General features: G+C 41.7%; 1 protein-coding gene across 1 annotated transcript in view; it reads left to right on the forward strand.

The window, feature by feature from the left end:
• The first annotated feature begins 6,024 nt into the window (after positions 1-6,024).
• Positions 6,025-16,347, forward strand: part of gpr158a (G protein-coupled receptor 158a) — a 149,889-nt gene continuing 139,566 nt past the window's right edge. The window contains exon 1 of the mRNA XM_036578081.1: positions 6,025-6,881. Coding sequence (XP_036433974.1) covers positions 6,025-6,881 — 857 coding nt within the window. The remainder of the gene's footprint in view (positions 6,882-16,347) is intronic.

Raw genomic sequence — 16,347 nt, forward strand, 5'->3', positions numbered from 1 at the left:
TAGACCCACTAAAGCCGAGCTGAAATGAGACAGTCTGCCCTATGATGGATTTTCTGTTTGCGTCACAGCGCCGCTGTTCCCACCCTTACCTTTGCGCCACGAAACACAGCTCTTGTCAAGTTCTTTTAAAGTTCTTTAAAGATGGGGCCAAAAACTTTGATTCTAGTTGTTTATTTATTCATTTATTAAAGCTGGAGATGCTTCACTCTCTCTCTCTCTCTCTCTCTCTCTCTCTCTCTCTCTCTCTCTCCCTCTCTCTCTCTCTCTCTCTCTCTCTCTGTCTCTCCCTCTCTTAGTCTCTCTCTCTCTCTCTCTCTCCCTCTCTCTCCTTCTATGTTATGGCCTAACCCTAGACTAGGATTTAGTGAGAATGCTATAACACAAAAATAGCATCATTGTGTGAATGAAAGAATGCTGGGAAACTCTTAAGGAAAAAGACTCTTTGGTCAGTAGAACTTCTCCAAATTAACTGCTCTTCGATGCACTCCTAAAACAGATGGTTCTTCAAGGGTTCTTCAGTGAAGACAACAGTTCTATATAGAACCACAAACACTCGAAGAACTATTTGCATGCTTATAGGGTTCTGTGCATCATGAAATTATTCTTCAGATTGATGTAGAATATGTTGTAGAGGGTTCTATATTCTTAAAGTAGATGGTTCTTCAAGGGTTCATTAGTAAGAAAAAATGGTTCTATTTAGAACCATGAAGATTCCAAGAACCATCTGCGTGTTTAAATGGTTCTTTGCATCACAATACGGCTCTTCAGAATGATGGAGAATGTGCTATAGATAGTTCTGTATAGAACCTTTTTGAAAACGGTTTCACCAAAAAGTGTTCCACTATTGTTACAAGCCAAAGAACCCTTTCTGGTTATTATATTAAAGCCTTTCTTTGCTAAGAGTGTATATAGAAACATTTTGAAAATGGTTCTATATAGCACCAAAAAGCGTTCTGCTATTGTATACACTCTTAAAGATAGCTCTTTAGTTAAGAAAATGGTTCAGCATAGAACGATGAACACTCACAGAACCATCTCCATGTTTAAAGGGTGCTTTGCATGGTGAGAGCGTTCTTTAGATTGGTGGAGAATGAGCTGTAGATGGTTCTTCATAGAACCTTTTTTGAAAACGGTCCTGTATAGCACCAAAAAGAGTTCCACTGCTGTTACAAGCCAAAGAACCCCTTTTTGGTACTATACAGAACCCTTTTTTTGCTAAAAGTGTTCACTTTGGAAATAATTTTAAATAGCACCAAAATCATTCTTCTATCGTATACACAAATGGTTCTTTAGCAAAGAAAATGGTTCTTATATAGAACCATGGAGACTCAAAGAACTCTTTGTATGATTGAAAGGTTCTTTGCGTTGTTAAAGGGCTCTTAAGATTGATGGAGAATGTGCTGTAGATGGTTCGTTACAGAACCTTTTGTCAAGCTTGTTATAATAGAAGAACATTTTTGGGTGCTATATAGAACCCTTTTCAAAATAGGTCTATATAGAACAATCTACAGCACGTTCTACTTTAATCTGAGAACCGCTTTCACAATGCAAAGAGCTCTTTAATCATGCAGGCGGTTCTTTGAGTGTTCATGGTTCTACACAGAACCTTTTGTCAAGCTTGTTATAATAGAAGAAGCTTTTTGGTGCTATATAGAACCCTTCTCAAAACAGGTCTCTATAGAACAATCTACAGCACGTTCTCCATCAATCTGAGAAAACCTTTCACAATGCAAAGAGCTCTTTAAGCATGCAGACGGTTCTTTGAGTGTTCATGGTTCTACACAGAACCGCTGTCTTCACTAAAGAACCCTTGGAGAACCATCTTTTTTGAGAGTGGAGCTGAGTGCTGGTGCGAGGCAGTGGTTGGTCATGTCTGTAGAGGACACAGCTCGAGCTGCTGCAGACGGTGATCGTGCTGTTCTGCGTCTGAGAAAAACACGTTTGACTCATTTTTGCGCCACTGACGCAAACAGAGACGGGCAAACAGAGCGCTGTTCGCTGCGCCGCTCGCCGATATGGGCCGGCGGATTAAGCGATGACTCATTGCACCATGATTCACAACTTTGTAGTGGCTTTGCACTGGGCTGCACCACGCCCCCCTCCTCTACATGCCCCCTTGTTTTCGTTTTTGGGGGCTGCTGCTGATGCTGCTGCTGATGCTGCTGCTGCTGCAGTGTCTCCACTCTGCGATGGTGGCGTTTTAACCTCTGAAAGCACCTCAGGTCCTCGTGCAAAGCGCGCGTGAGTGTCACGCAGCGGCAGTCTGGCTGCAGAGAGGGGGAGCCGAGAGCTCAGCTGACCGTGGAGCCATTCTCGCGAACCAGTGAATGAAACGCTCACGAGCGGCAGTGTGGATGCTGTTGTGTGTCGTGTTTTTATCTTATTCCTTCTGCCCCTCAACACCCCCCCCCCGACCTCTTCCCCCTCCCTCCCCTCTTCTCATAAACACATCGTCGTCTTGCTGACGCGGGCGCAGCGTCTCACAGCCTTCGCGCGCGTTTCAGACCAACACGCTGCTTTTTTTCTTTTTTTCTTCACGGAAACCTGAGACCTTAATTCGCTCGATCTTCAGCGAGGCGCTGTTTTCCCCCCGCAGCGCCTCCGTGGGTGTTTTCTCTGGGCGCTGCTTTCAGCACTGGACAGCTCCTCCTAGCGCCAGGGTTGCCAGATTGGAGCGCTTTGCGTCCCAGTCGTGGGATTAAAAAACTCATTCTGTTCATCGCGAAGCAGCCCAAGCTTGTCAAACTAACACTGAAGCATAAAATAGCTGAAGCGTGCGGATGCAGCTGATGACCAGAGAGGAAAGGATAAATAGGCAAAGTAGAGTGGCTGTGTGCAAAAGTTTGTGCACCCCAGTCAGATGACACATTTTTGTTGATTTTCTCAGTGAAAAGTGGTTGAGATGTAAACAGAGTCAATTCAGAGTGGTTTGGTGTGAAATGGTTCGATGTAGAGACCCAGATTTCTTCACAGTGGTGGTGATAGGAACCAAGGGTCACCATGACAACAACACTGATATAGACATTTTATTTACTATCCAAAAAAAAAACAGTGAATCTACACGTCTTCTTACATTTATATATAATGTTGTTGATGATAAACTAATGATAAATGTAAAAAATGACTTTTCTTTTAGGTCCTATTTTGCCTCACAACGCCCTGCATGTATTCCTACTCCATGAATGGATGACAATAAATGGATAAAAAAAAAATAAGGCCAAAATCTGATCAGAAAACTATAATAAAACAGTGTCTCAGGAATCAGTATTCATAACATGTGCTAACTTTCTGTGAGGGAGCTTTTAGAGGTGGACGTTTGGTTCCCATCACTACCACTGAGAACAATTCTGACTCTGTAAGTTTCTCTGGCACAGAGCGTTTCACACCAAACCATTCTGGTTGACTTTGTTTGCATCTTAACCATTTAATCATGCAGAAAATTTGAAAAAAAATTGGTGGAGTTCCCCTTTAACACATCCTCTACAGAGAACACAATTCTGCACACTTTAATGCATAATTACTGCTTATTTGCTGAATTTAACACATTAAGCATAAAACAAATAAAGCAGGCTGTGCAAAAGGGTTTTGGGTTGTATGTTTTGTTTTTGCCAACATATTAATTAAATACTGCACTAATTTGCAGCAAACTACCATATTTAAGTGTGTTCTTTGTAGAGGATGTGTTTGCATATCACTGCTGTGGGAAGAAAACCTTGTATCTCCATTTTTGTCGTTTTTCGTTTTTCTGACATAATTTGAAAATACCTGTTGCCCTCTAGATTATGTGTAAATTACATGAAGAATGGACCAACAGAAATGGCCTAAAATGACTTGGGAAAAAAACTCTGGTTGCATTGATCTACAGTAAAAGTAAAGTAGGTTTTTTCCTTTTCCTGTAAAGTTATCATAATACATTAAGTGCACTGGTGTCATTATTATACTGACATATATTACTAATTTAATTTAGACCTAAAGAGCAGTGTAGAGATGGCTTACATTGTTACTCTAGTGTAATAAAGTAATGCACATGAAACCACAGTAATCTGAAATGTTTATCGCAGACACCATCACTGGACACAGAGACTAGGATGTCTATCAATCAAACTGCTGACAGATGGACAGTAAGAACATGTGATCCTGATCGCCCATTCAGATCCAGTTCTTCATAGTGTTTCAGAAATATATTCATGTGCAAAAGTTAGTGCTCCCCTGGTCAAATGACATGTTTTATTGAAGTGAAAATATGTTGAAACATCCTGTACAGTGAACAGCCTTCTGCACATTTTAATCATGATGATGAACAGCTGAATATAACTCATGAAATATGATGTAACTTATATATTTATACTATATGTTTATGTAACATAACTTTGAACATAATACAGCTTATAAACAGATCGTGCTAAACTCATACGAATCCCAAATGAATGCAGCAAATGAAAATAAACCTTGTTATAATAGAAGAACATTTTTGGGTGCTATATAGAACCCTTTTCAAAATAGGTCTATATAGAACAATCTACAGCACGTTCTACTTTAATCTGAGAACTCCCTTCACAATGCAAAGAGCTCTTTAATCATGCAGGCGGTTCTTTGAGTGTTCACGGTTCTACACAGAACCTTTTGTCAAGCTTGTTATAATAGAAGAACATTTTTGGGTGCTATATAGAACTCTTCTCAAAACAGGTCTCTATAGAACAATCTACAGCACGTTCTCCATCAATCTGAGAAAACCTTCCACAATGCAAAGAGCTCTTTAAGCATGCAGACGGTTCTTTGAGTGTTCACGGTTCTACACAGAACCGCTGTCTTCACTAAAGAACCCTTGGAGAACCATCTTATGTAACATAACTTTGAACATAATACAACTTATAAACAGATCGTGCTAAACTCATACAAATCTCAAATGAATGCAGCAAATGAAAATAATGCATAATGTACATTATTATTATTATTATTATTATTATTATTATTATTATTATTATTATTATTATTGTTTTTGTTGTTGGTGGTTATAGCGAAATGATGTTTGGATATGCTAATTAACGCATGATAAAACCACATGTGAATTATATTATAGCACGTTGGCTTTGGTAACATCAAGTTTAATAAAATAATACATAATATTAAAAATAATACAGAAAAAACAGCTCAATTTTATGTCTACGAGCCCGAAGCCTTTTTCATATTTCCAGCCCAAAGTGATTAACACTGGACATGTGTGGGTGAAAACGACCCAATCTGGCAACCCTCACCGTGCCGCTGTGGAGCTGAAGTGACGCCGCGCGCAGCTCCTCCAGCTCCACCTAACGCTCTCAGCCTCGAGTGATTGACAGAAGCCGCGTCCAAACACGAGCCAAGGGCACTTTGGAAACCCTATAAGAAAATGAAGGAGACGGGATTGAAGAGCAAATGGTTTCTGCCCGTCTTTATGCTTCTAACTGGACCAGACTAGTGCTCGGAAGAGGGCGGAGTGTGCGCGTGCATGTATGTATATATGTATGTGTGTGTATGTGTCTGTGTGTTTTTTTTTTTTTGTCCTCCAAAGTGTGAAAGTAGCCACTGCAAAAAAAGAAGAAGGAGGTAAAAAGATCCCCCTCTCTCTTTCCTAAGGAGGACGTCAGAAACCTGTTTGGGCATCTACATGGATTGGATACAGCAGCAGCAGCAGCAGCAGAAGGGAACGGAGGGAGTCTGAGAAACAACGACGACGAGCGGGATGCGCACACGGGCGAGACAAATGTAACAGTCCTGCGCGTGTGGGGAGGAAAAAAGGGGGGAGGAGAAAAAAAGCACAGAAGGAAAGAAGCAGGAATTTACTCGTGGGTTTGACAGCGTCAGTGTTTTCGTGGGCAGTCGTGAGGTGGGAGGAAAGCGGCACGGTGAACAGGCTACAGGTGAAAAGGTAGAAAACATGATGTGCTCTGCTGTTTGCTGAATCGCTGCTGTTTTCTTCTTACTTTCTTTGGTGCATCTTGAAGAAAAATAGTAAAATATTTTGGGGAAGATTCATTAAAGCAAAGGATGGCCATGACCCGACTAATGCTGCTGCTGCAAGTGGGCTTCGTTATTGGGTCCAGCTTCGGGTACATGCAGTGGTCGCAGCGAGACCGAGGGATGGCGGGCAAACAGCCTCTCCGCAAGCCCCCCGACCGGTGGGGTGTCCGGTGGAACCGGGACGTTGATGACCAGCAGCGTCCAAGTGTCGTCACGGAGTTCCTGCAGACGGGAGACTCCTCAGCGCTGCGCCACGCTAACTGCTCAGGCAGGTACGAGCTGAGTGGGCAGCGCGGCCGATCCCGGACGAGCCCCCACCGGGCTGTGCATGGCGCGCTGGATGCTGTCACTCATGCGTCCACTTTCCTCAGCGCTTTACTCCGGGCCAACGGCACACGTGAGCAGAGCCTCAGGCGGGACGTCGACTGGTACCGGGCGCTGGTCCGCAGCATCCTGGAGGGCGACGCCAGGATCCACCGTGCCGTTCTCGCCTTCAGCGCAGGGTCTTCTTCCTCCGCTGCCTCTGGCTCTCACGCACCCCACGTCTTCCTGCAGGCCACGCGTGCTGGAGGGGAAATTGTCCTGCAGGACCTGTCTGCCACCCCAGCACGCCACGGTTTGCAGAACGAGACAGCCGACACAGCGTGGTACCATGACCACCGGGGCAGAAAGAGGACCCGCTCCCACGAGCGAGGGACAAATCGGGATTCCGCATCCCATGATGAGAAACGGGGGAATGGGGAGAATTATGTCGTTGACAAAACTCATGTTAGGTGGTCGGCTCCATACTTGGAGTGCGAGGATGGCAGTTTCATCCCCAGGTGGCTTTTGACCTTGTCGGCGGGCTTCTACGGACTGAAGCCCAACCTGACCCCGGACTTCAGGTAAGGATGTAATGGTGGGTCTGAAAAACTGTAGTGATCCTAAGACTTTAGCAGCTGTTAGTTTATCATAAGCATTGTGGAGAATCTACGGCACTGAAGGGATCCTAAAACTGCAGCAGCTTCTAAGACTTTAGTTGATGAATGATTCACATCATGGTGGACCTACAGCCCTGTAGACATCCTGAGACTTTAGCAGCTATTGGAGAATGATCCACATTGTGGTGGATCTTCAACACTGTAGAGATCTTAAAACTTCAGCTGCTGGTGAACAATCCACATCTTTGTGGATCTAAAACACTGTAGAGATCCAAAAGAATCCACACTGAGGTGGATCTCCAGCCCTGTAGATAAGACTTTAGCAGCTGTTGGTGAAATATCCACATCATGGTGTTTTTGCAGCACTGTGGAGGTTCTAAGATTTTAGCAGCTATAAATGATACATATAGTGATGGATCTACAGCCCTGGAGAGATCCTGAGATTTTCAGCTGCTGGTAAACGATCCACATCTTTGTGGATCTTCAACACTGTAGAGATCCAAATATTTTAGCAGCTGTTGGTAAATGCTCCACACTGTGGTGGATCTCCAGCCCTGTAGATAAGACTTAGATGCTGTTGGTGAATGATGTACATCACTGTGGGTCTCCAACACTGTGGAGAACCAAAGACTTTAGCAACTGTTGGTATTTATCCACATCATGGTGGATCTGCAGCACTGTGGAGGTTCTAAGACTTTAGCAGCTGTTGGTAAATGATTCCTATCATGGTGGATCTACAGCCCTATAGAGATCCAAATATTTTAGCAGCTGTTGATAAAGCCCTGTAGATAATACTTAAGCAGGTGTTAGTGAATGATCCTAAACATAGTGGATCTCCAACACTGTAGATATTGGATCTGCAATATTGTTAAGCCCCAAAGACTTTAGCGGCTCTTAGTAGATGATCCACATCCTGGTGAATCCTGCGACTTTGCATAATGGTGGATCTTAAGACCCTGTTACTGTTAATGGATTGTATGGTTGCTAAGTCTTCAGTAGTAGTTGTTAGTAGATGATCCAATCTTGGTGGGTCTACAACACTGTAGAGATAGAGACTAAGACTTTAACTGTTTGTAGACGATCGTAATCACACAGTTCATAAGAATGAAAAATGAGCACTGATTATACAGTTTGCTAATCAGTCCATGCTTGTTTGTCTTGGTGAGCATTAAAGATCTAGACATGCTCCTGTGAGGCCTTTTGTGCTTAGCGTTGGTCTTTGGCTGCGTGCTTCGTTTTGGAGGCTTGTCGTTACAGTGGCACTCTGGCAGGTGGAGGTACGGCTTCTAAAAATAGCTTTGCGTGTTATGCCGCTCGCAGCAGGGCAAAGGACCCATAGCTAGTTAAAGGAGAATTCCACCAATTTTTCAAAATTTCTGCAGAACTCCATTGTGATGGTGTAAACGAAGTCTTTCAAAGTGGTGAAATGCTTCATTCAAAAGAAACTGACAGAACTGATCACAGTGGTGGTGATAGGAACCAGACGTCTGAAGAGTTTCATGCCTGTAAAAGCTCCCTCACAGACAGTTATTACATGAAATGGTCATTAATACTCAGCCTGATGTCAACAACATTATTTTGTGATAGTTTTATGATAAAGTTTCAATCTTTACCGTGGTGGTGATAGAAACCAGGGGTCAACACAAATACAGAGACTATCCAGAATGACCAGCGAGCATCTTCTAAATATTGAATTTAATGTAATGTTGATGATGCAGGCAACTCATGCATAGCCATGTCAAGTTATAACTTCCCACAAGGGAGCTTTTAGAGGTGGACGTCTGGTTCCTATCACCACCACTGTAATCAATTCTGACTCTGTAAGTTCATCTAGAGCAGCCATTTCACACTAAACCACTCTGAATTCATTTGTTTACATCTTGACAATTTAATTACGCAAAAAATTTGGAATATTGGTGGAAATCCACTTTAATACTCTAGTGCTTTAGGAAAACTGAATGCAGACTGATTATTCTAACAAGGAGAGTGTGTGAGTGTTGTGTTGAATGATCTTCCTCTCAGTTCACGTTCCTCAGGGAGAAACCATAACACGGCAGCTAACAATGGAACAATAAGACTGCTTCCTCCACATGCACTAATTAATCCCACAGGTACAGCCACCATGGCTCAAGTTTTGGTTTAACTGCATTAGGGTTCTTCATGAAATAGCACTGGACTCCTAATAAAAACCTCAGCTGTGTGGATCAACCTGTTGGTTTAGCTAATGACAGCGTGCCAAGAACTATGTTAAAAGCCTTGGTAAAAGCATTTAAAGGGCCCATATTCAACATTTTTGTTGTATTTTATTTTTTCTCCCTCAATTATCAATCCCTCCAATTATAATGCTTGTGTGGTTTTATGTACCTAAAACAGTCATTATTCATTTTACATGAGCGTTTTCCAGTCCCTCTTCATCCCTTAGCATTAAACAGGCTGTGCATTTAAGACTGATACATTTAAATCAGCTGTTTTCTGATTGGCTGCCCTTATTCCTAAAGTAGTCCGGGCTGAAACACTACTTATAACTTCAGGGTGATTGAGTGGCACTAAACTGTGGTAGGCTGAGCAGCTTGGTATGTGTAAATGGGCTTATTTTTGTGACATCACATAAATACTGAATTCTAAACAGGCAGGTTGGTATACATATATGGACTTTATGAAACTTTAACCATGTTTAAATACTGCACTAAACTCTTTTATCTCAAAAGATACAAGAGAAATTAGATTTTCTGTGACATTGGCCCTTTAAAAGGAGAAGATCCTGAACAGATCACCTGATCTTAAAGCAACTACACAGGTATTTTTCTGTTTCGGTGAAAGGTCAGTCATTTGTTCCATTGTTTTGATTTTGTATTACGGCCTGATTTTAAGCTGCGATTCCAAGTCTGTCCTTTAGAGGGCGGTATATGCTATTGAGGGGACAAAGACATCTTGATTAGCTAATGTGTTGACCAGAATTAGTAAACATCTCTGTTTATTTTTGACTATTTTAATTGAGCAGATACAGACTGTAGACCTTTCAGCAACAGAGGAAATTATATGTGTAATGTTGAGTTTAATGTTAAAGGGCAATTCCACTGATTTGTCAGAATTTCTGTACTATTCATTCACTGAGTATACAAAATATTCATGGTAGAGAGGTACATGCACTTATTTTTTCAGATTTACCTCTACTTTACCATCATCAATGTCACATCTACAAACTCAGAAAACACATGTAGGTTCACTGGTGGTTGTGGATAGTAAATAAAATGGCTATATTTGTGTTACAAACATTGTGACCCCTGGTTCCTATCACCACCACTGTAAAGAAATCAGAGTGTGTAAGTTTCTCTACAATTAATCATTTCACATCAAGCCACTCTGAATGACTCTGTTTGCAGTTCAGTGATTAAATTATGCAGAAATTTAGAAAAATGGGTGGAATTCCCCTTTAAAGGTCACTGAGGGATTCGTTGGCTTTATTGTGTGGCTTCAGCTGTTGGCTCCTCTGACCTTTTAACACTACTATCCGACCTTAGTTGTAGTAAAGGCTCAAACTGTGCCTTTGACATCACACCGTATCCTCTAATGCTGCAGCCCTGTGAGCTCTGTGATTGACAGCGTTGACCTGCAGTGGTTTTCAATGGAAAAGTCTGACTATGATTTTCAGTGAGGCTGAATTTGCATCACAAAAATGATTTGATATGTCCTGTAATAGGGAAATGATCTAATGATCACTCCTTTGTAAAAAAGTATGCGCCCACCAAAACCTAAAAACTGGTTTTGCCACCTCTAGCAGCAACAACCATAATCAAACGGTTCCTGTAACTGGAGATCAGTCTTTTAAAGTCCTGTGGAGGAATTTTGACCCACTCTTCTTTACATAAGTGCTCTAATTCAGCCACACTGGAGGGCTTCTGAGCATGAACTGCCCATTTAAGGTCCTGCCACAGCATCTCAAAGGGGTTCAAACGAGGACTTTGACTAGGCCACTCCAAAACCTTGATTTTGCTTCCTTTGAGCTGTTCAGAGGTGGACTTGCTCTTGTGCTTCAGATTGTTGTCTTGCTGTGTAACCCAGCTGTGCTTGAGCTTCATATCGCAGACTGATGGCCGCATGTTCTCCTGCAGGATTTTATGGCAGTGAGCAGAATTCATTGTTCTGACAATTATAGTAAGGCATCCAGTCACTGAAGCAGCAAAGCATCCTCACATCATGACTCTAGATTTAGGTTTAGATTCAACAGGCGTGGAAGAAATCGATTACTTGATCCCAATTAAATTTGATTAATTGGTTGACGGCAGGGGTCAGCAACATTCAACTCTTTTACTGCCCTGTTGTGGCTCTACAGCAGAATTAGAGTTTTAGGTAAAATAAAATAATCCTCCTTTGCCGTAAAATAAAGCTCTGCTGATCATTCGACACAGTTTTAACACTAAATGGTCTTAAAAGATGGAGTTCATGTAGCCTATAACTGCTAATTCATCCTGTAACCCAGCAGGTTGGAGCGCAGACTGCTGGTCACCACAGCAACACAGACATCTGTCTAGCTAGTAGCTACCAAAAAGGCAAAGAGAAAGATTTAAGACAAACATCAATAATTTAGAGACAAATGGACTCATTTCATTTATAAGCTCTCCAGCTGGATTCCTGATACGTTTAATCTGCAGCGAGAAACTATCAAACACTAAAAAGTCATGAAGCTTAAGTCAGCTTCTTGTTCGCCAGCTTTCTGTTTGAATTTTCCCATTCCACCTTAAATGGTGCAGCAGTTACATTCTGGCACCTTAAGCACCATTTAAGGTGGAACAGGAAAAATCGACTATTCTACTTTTTCGGAAGAGTTTCCTGCTGGAGATGTGAGAAAAGCGGCTATAGTTGAGCTAAAGCTTAAAGCAGAGCAAAGTGAGTCAGCGTTTGCGCTTATATTTTTTAGTCTGTACCAGAACATTAGCACATACAGACATATTTACAGCCAAGATGTTAAAATGGACAGAAAATGTTGTGGCTCCCACGGACAAAATGGCTCTTCTTAACATTTGGATTGCCGATCCCTGAACTAGGGGGTGATTACTTTTTCACACAGGGCCAGTTGGTGTTGGATAGCTTTTTTCCTTCCATAATTGAAATGGTCATTTATTAACTGTATTTTGTGTTCACTCAGGTTGTCTTGTACGAAGTTTTGTTGGAAAATCTGAAACAATTCAGTGAGACAAAAGAAGAAGAAATCAACAGCAGGTTTTCCTTTTGATTAGTCATCCCGGGGAAGCACTGTAGACCAGCAGAAGTAAAGAAGACATCTGAGAATTGTTTCAATGGGCCTGCTTACCCCATAATTTGTAACCTCTTTGTTTAGGTCGATATTTGGCTGAGACGTAGCTTCACAGTCGCTCTTTATCCCTTTGGTAATGAATTAATACACGCTCACCGCCCATAACATCATAACTTCCCAGCCTGGTGTGCTGGAGGCCACTTATTACCACCTACACGTATTTACAAAGTGCTCCCTAATCTGCTGCCGCCAGCCTCTGCTCTGAGGATCCCTCCCAGATAACGCCAGTCAATACAATAATGAATAAATAATGAAAGATGTACAACAGCGACCAGGGGCCATCTTCATTTCAGCCTTCTAATGCGTCGCTTGACATTTTCAGATTAATTTTTCCGCGTCTGAATTTTCCGACTTCTAAATGGCTTATCCTAGCAGATAACCTGCGATGATATTTCACTCCTGAAACAGCTGCCGGGCACAGACAGTTGGTTGAAAAGTTAATTGCATCTATTACAGTCTTTTGCTATCTTGACAACTCCTATTATGTGGTGTATACTGAGCCAATAGACGGTGTAGATCATTCTCTGTGATAACACTGCACAGAGATGGAGTCTACAACATCTTTACGGGTCCAGAAATCATAAAGACATAAAATGTAGATTAAGAATATAAAGTGTTGCCCTTTTTTTCCTATTTGTATCTCTTTCTTGGTTCCTAGACGTTCAAAAAACGTGATAATTTAAGTAGCCTGGCAAATGTTTGTTCCGTAACTGCTTCAGATGTTTCAGACACTTCCAGCGTTTCTGGTGTAATGGTCTCCTCAGTGCTCACAGAGAGCTGAATTGGCTGTAGTGGTAATATTTGAAGAAAAACAATGAAATAGCTGGGCTGGGCCCCGTGGGAGAAAGCTCTGAGTATTGACTTATTTTCCCCTCTGAAGTCCTTATGAGAAGAGAATTGGAAGCGTTTGGCTGTATAGCAAAGGCTGCGCTCTCACATAATTGTTCTGCAATGTGATTTTCTCGACTGCTGAACAGTTCCTTTACTTTTTGTGTGGCCATGTCTGGATAATTGCGATGCTGCTTATGAGCTACAGTTTTCTCTGTATAGCTGTGAAACCACTTATTTGACACTGGTTACCATTTATGTACAGATTAGAGCTACACAGTCCTAAACCTGCTGGGAAACCTGCTCTCCTGCTTGGTTTAGCTTCGATACCTGATCCAGTGAGCCAAGAACATCTGAACATTAGCACCGCAACCAGCAATTATTTCTGCAACTGATTAACCTGATTGGCTATTATTCTTTTACTCGACCAGGCCAGTGGTCGGCAACATTCGGCACTGGAGCTGCATGCGGCTCTTTTACTGCCCTGTTGTGGCTCCACAGCAGAAATAGATTTGTAGGTAAAAATAAAATAAAATAATCCTCCTTTACAGTAAAATAAGTCTCTGCTGATCGTTCAACACAGTTTTAACAATGAATGGTCTTAAACGTTGGAGTTGATGTAGAACTGCTAATTCACCAACCTTTAACCCTGAAGGTTGGTGCACAGACTGCTGGTCACCATAGCAACGCAGACAGTCTCACCTAGCTAGTAGCTGATGAAAAGGCAAAGATTGAAGATGAATATAATCGATAATTTGGAGACGAATAGACTTATTGCATTTATAAGCACTCAGTTGGTTTCCTACAGTGTTTAATCTGCAATGAGAAACTGTCAAACACTAAAAAGTCTCAAAGCTGAAGTAATTTAGGGTGGGACGGAAAAATCCGAATAAAATCAAACGTTGAGAGACATTTTACAAGAAACTGTTCTACTTTTGGAAAAGGTTCCTGCTGGAGATGTGAGAAAAGCGGCTATAGCTGAGCTAAAGCTTAAAGCAGAGCATAGTAAGTCAGTGTTTTTTATGTTAAATTTGTTAGCCTATACTAACATATTAACACATACTGACACAGATTTACTGCCAAGATAATAAAATGAATGTAAAATGTTGTGGCTCCCAAGGTGGCTTGATTTTTGCTGAAAGGACAAAATGGCTCTTCTTAATATTTGGGTTGCTGACCAAACTGTTATACCTGCTTCTGTTTCTCTCCTTTTGTTGCCACCATCATTTGAACAGCTCATCACGACTAGCTCACCTGAAGGTCCTGGGTGCATTGATTTTGTAAGTTTATACTTGGGTTTTAGTCTTTACTAAGTCCTTAGTTCCAAATTAACAGATTTATTTTATTTTTTAGATTTATTTATTTTAGGCATTGTTATGTATTGGCATTGCTTTACAGTTTTATGTCTGTGTCTGACAGTATGAACAAAACTAAAAAGTTGAAAATGAAATGACTTTGATTAGCGTGAGTAATTTGTGTAGGCTATAAGTAGAATCTCTGACTAAAGCATTCTGCAGGTTCAGGTTTCCATTGACTGATCTTCCTTAAGCCACACAAAGCTGGAATTCCATGCTGGTCCAAACTGGTTTATGCTGGTTTGTGCTGGTCTGGTTTATCCATTTTAGAAAAACAAACAAACAAACAAAAAAACCCCAAAACAAAACAACAACGAAAAACAAGTATCTCATTTTTAGTTTTCTGCATATAAGCTCAGCAGCTTATGTTGATGATGAATGAACCAATAGAAATGCTCCAAAATGGCATTGAAAATCACCTTACATTAACTTACCCTGAAAGTAAAGAGTGTTTTAGCCCTCTTCTGTAAAATTACCATTTTTGAGATACTTGTTTTTCTTTGATCAGGGACGATGCTGGTTTTACTGGCATCTAGCTATGCTGGTCCATGCTAGAAGCTGACACAGCGTCAGAAACGCATTCCCGCAATGTGTTTAAGTCAGGACGCTGTGTCGGCTCTGTTGGACTAGAAACGCACCTGTGTGCAGTGAAAAGACGCATCGTTAAACGTCTAAACAGTTAAAACCATTTCAACTTTTGCTGCAATGGATTCTGATGTTGAGGCACGTCAACCAAGCAAGGTGGCTGCAGTTTCTGAAGTCAGGCGCTGCAGTTGCTCCTCATCTGCTGCACGAGCTACAACGGGCCTTCGTCACTTTAGAGCATATTTTGAGCTCAGGAGCTTTACATTGTGTGAATTTTATGGTGAATGAACCAATAGAAATGCTCCAAAATGGCATTGAAAAATCTCTTTACATTAACTTAGATTAAAGGTAAAGAATGTTTTTGCCCTTTCCTGTAAAATTACCATTTTGGAGATGCTTGTTTTTCTTTGGTCAGGGATGACAGGCTGGTTTTACTAGTGTCTAGATAAGCTGGTCATTGCTTTTTTCCTAGCAGGGTAGCCAAGTTATATTCTCTTTCCATTAAACATCACATTTACTGCATGTAGCGCTTCAGTTTTGTCCTTCAGCCTGAAGGTTTTCAATTAAGACTCACTATTCGAAGCAGTGTTGAACCTGACAGGTTTATAGCAGGAGTTGACTTGTGTACAATGCAGTTCCTGCGGCTAATAATGAGACTAAACTATAATCCTCTACTAAAGACTCGAGGCTTGGCTTGGCCCCTGACACTCAACTCAGGCTTGCATGGATTGAACTAAAATGCGTATATCTTCAGTGTATAAATGTGTTCATGTGCACATACACTCAGCACTGTTAGATAACAGTGGGTGAGAAGCTGCCTGACAGAATCAGACTTCTGGCAGAAACAGAAAACCTGTATTAGATTCAGTAGTAAAGCTGCCTAAAACACAGGGAGGGTTGCCCTGTGGCTGAATTTCATAAGACCATTCACAAACCACTGCCAGCTGGGCACTGTTTAAAAACATCCAGAACTGCATCACATGGTCAGCAGGCTGAGCACGAGAAGGTGTGAGGTAATATGTATGAAGGTGGAGGTGTATCTCTGAGGGTTCCCCTGAGAGCCCACCTCAGCCTGCTATTACAAACCTATACCCCTCTGTGGGAAGTGGGAGGAAAGAGGTGGGTGGGAGCTGATCTTGAGTTTTAAAGGGCCAGCTGTAGTAGAAACAGATCACAGACTGACTCATTAACAAACAGCATGACTGTCCACTTTTAAAACAACAGCTGTTAAACTGTTTAATGAAAACCAATCTGCAAAAACAGAACATCACCACGGTTGGCTGGAATCTCTGATGACAAACATGTGTGACGTGTTATGTTTTTCCCTTCAGATCCATTATGTCATATG

This window comes from Colossoma macropomum, unplaced genomic scaffold (genome assembly GCF_904425465.1).
Source record: "Colossoma macropomum unplaced genomic scaffold, Colossoma_macropomum, whole genome shotgun sequence".
Classification (NCBI taxonomy): domain Eukaryota; kingdom Metazoa; phylum Chordata; class Actinopteri; order Characiformes; family Serrasalmidae; genus Colossoma; species Colossoma macropomum.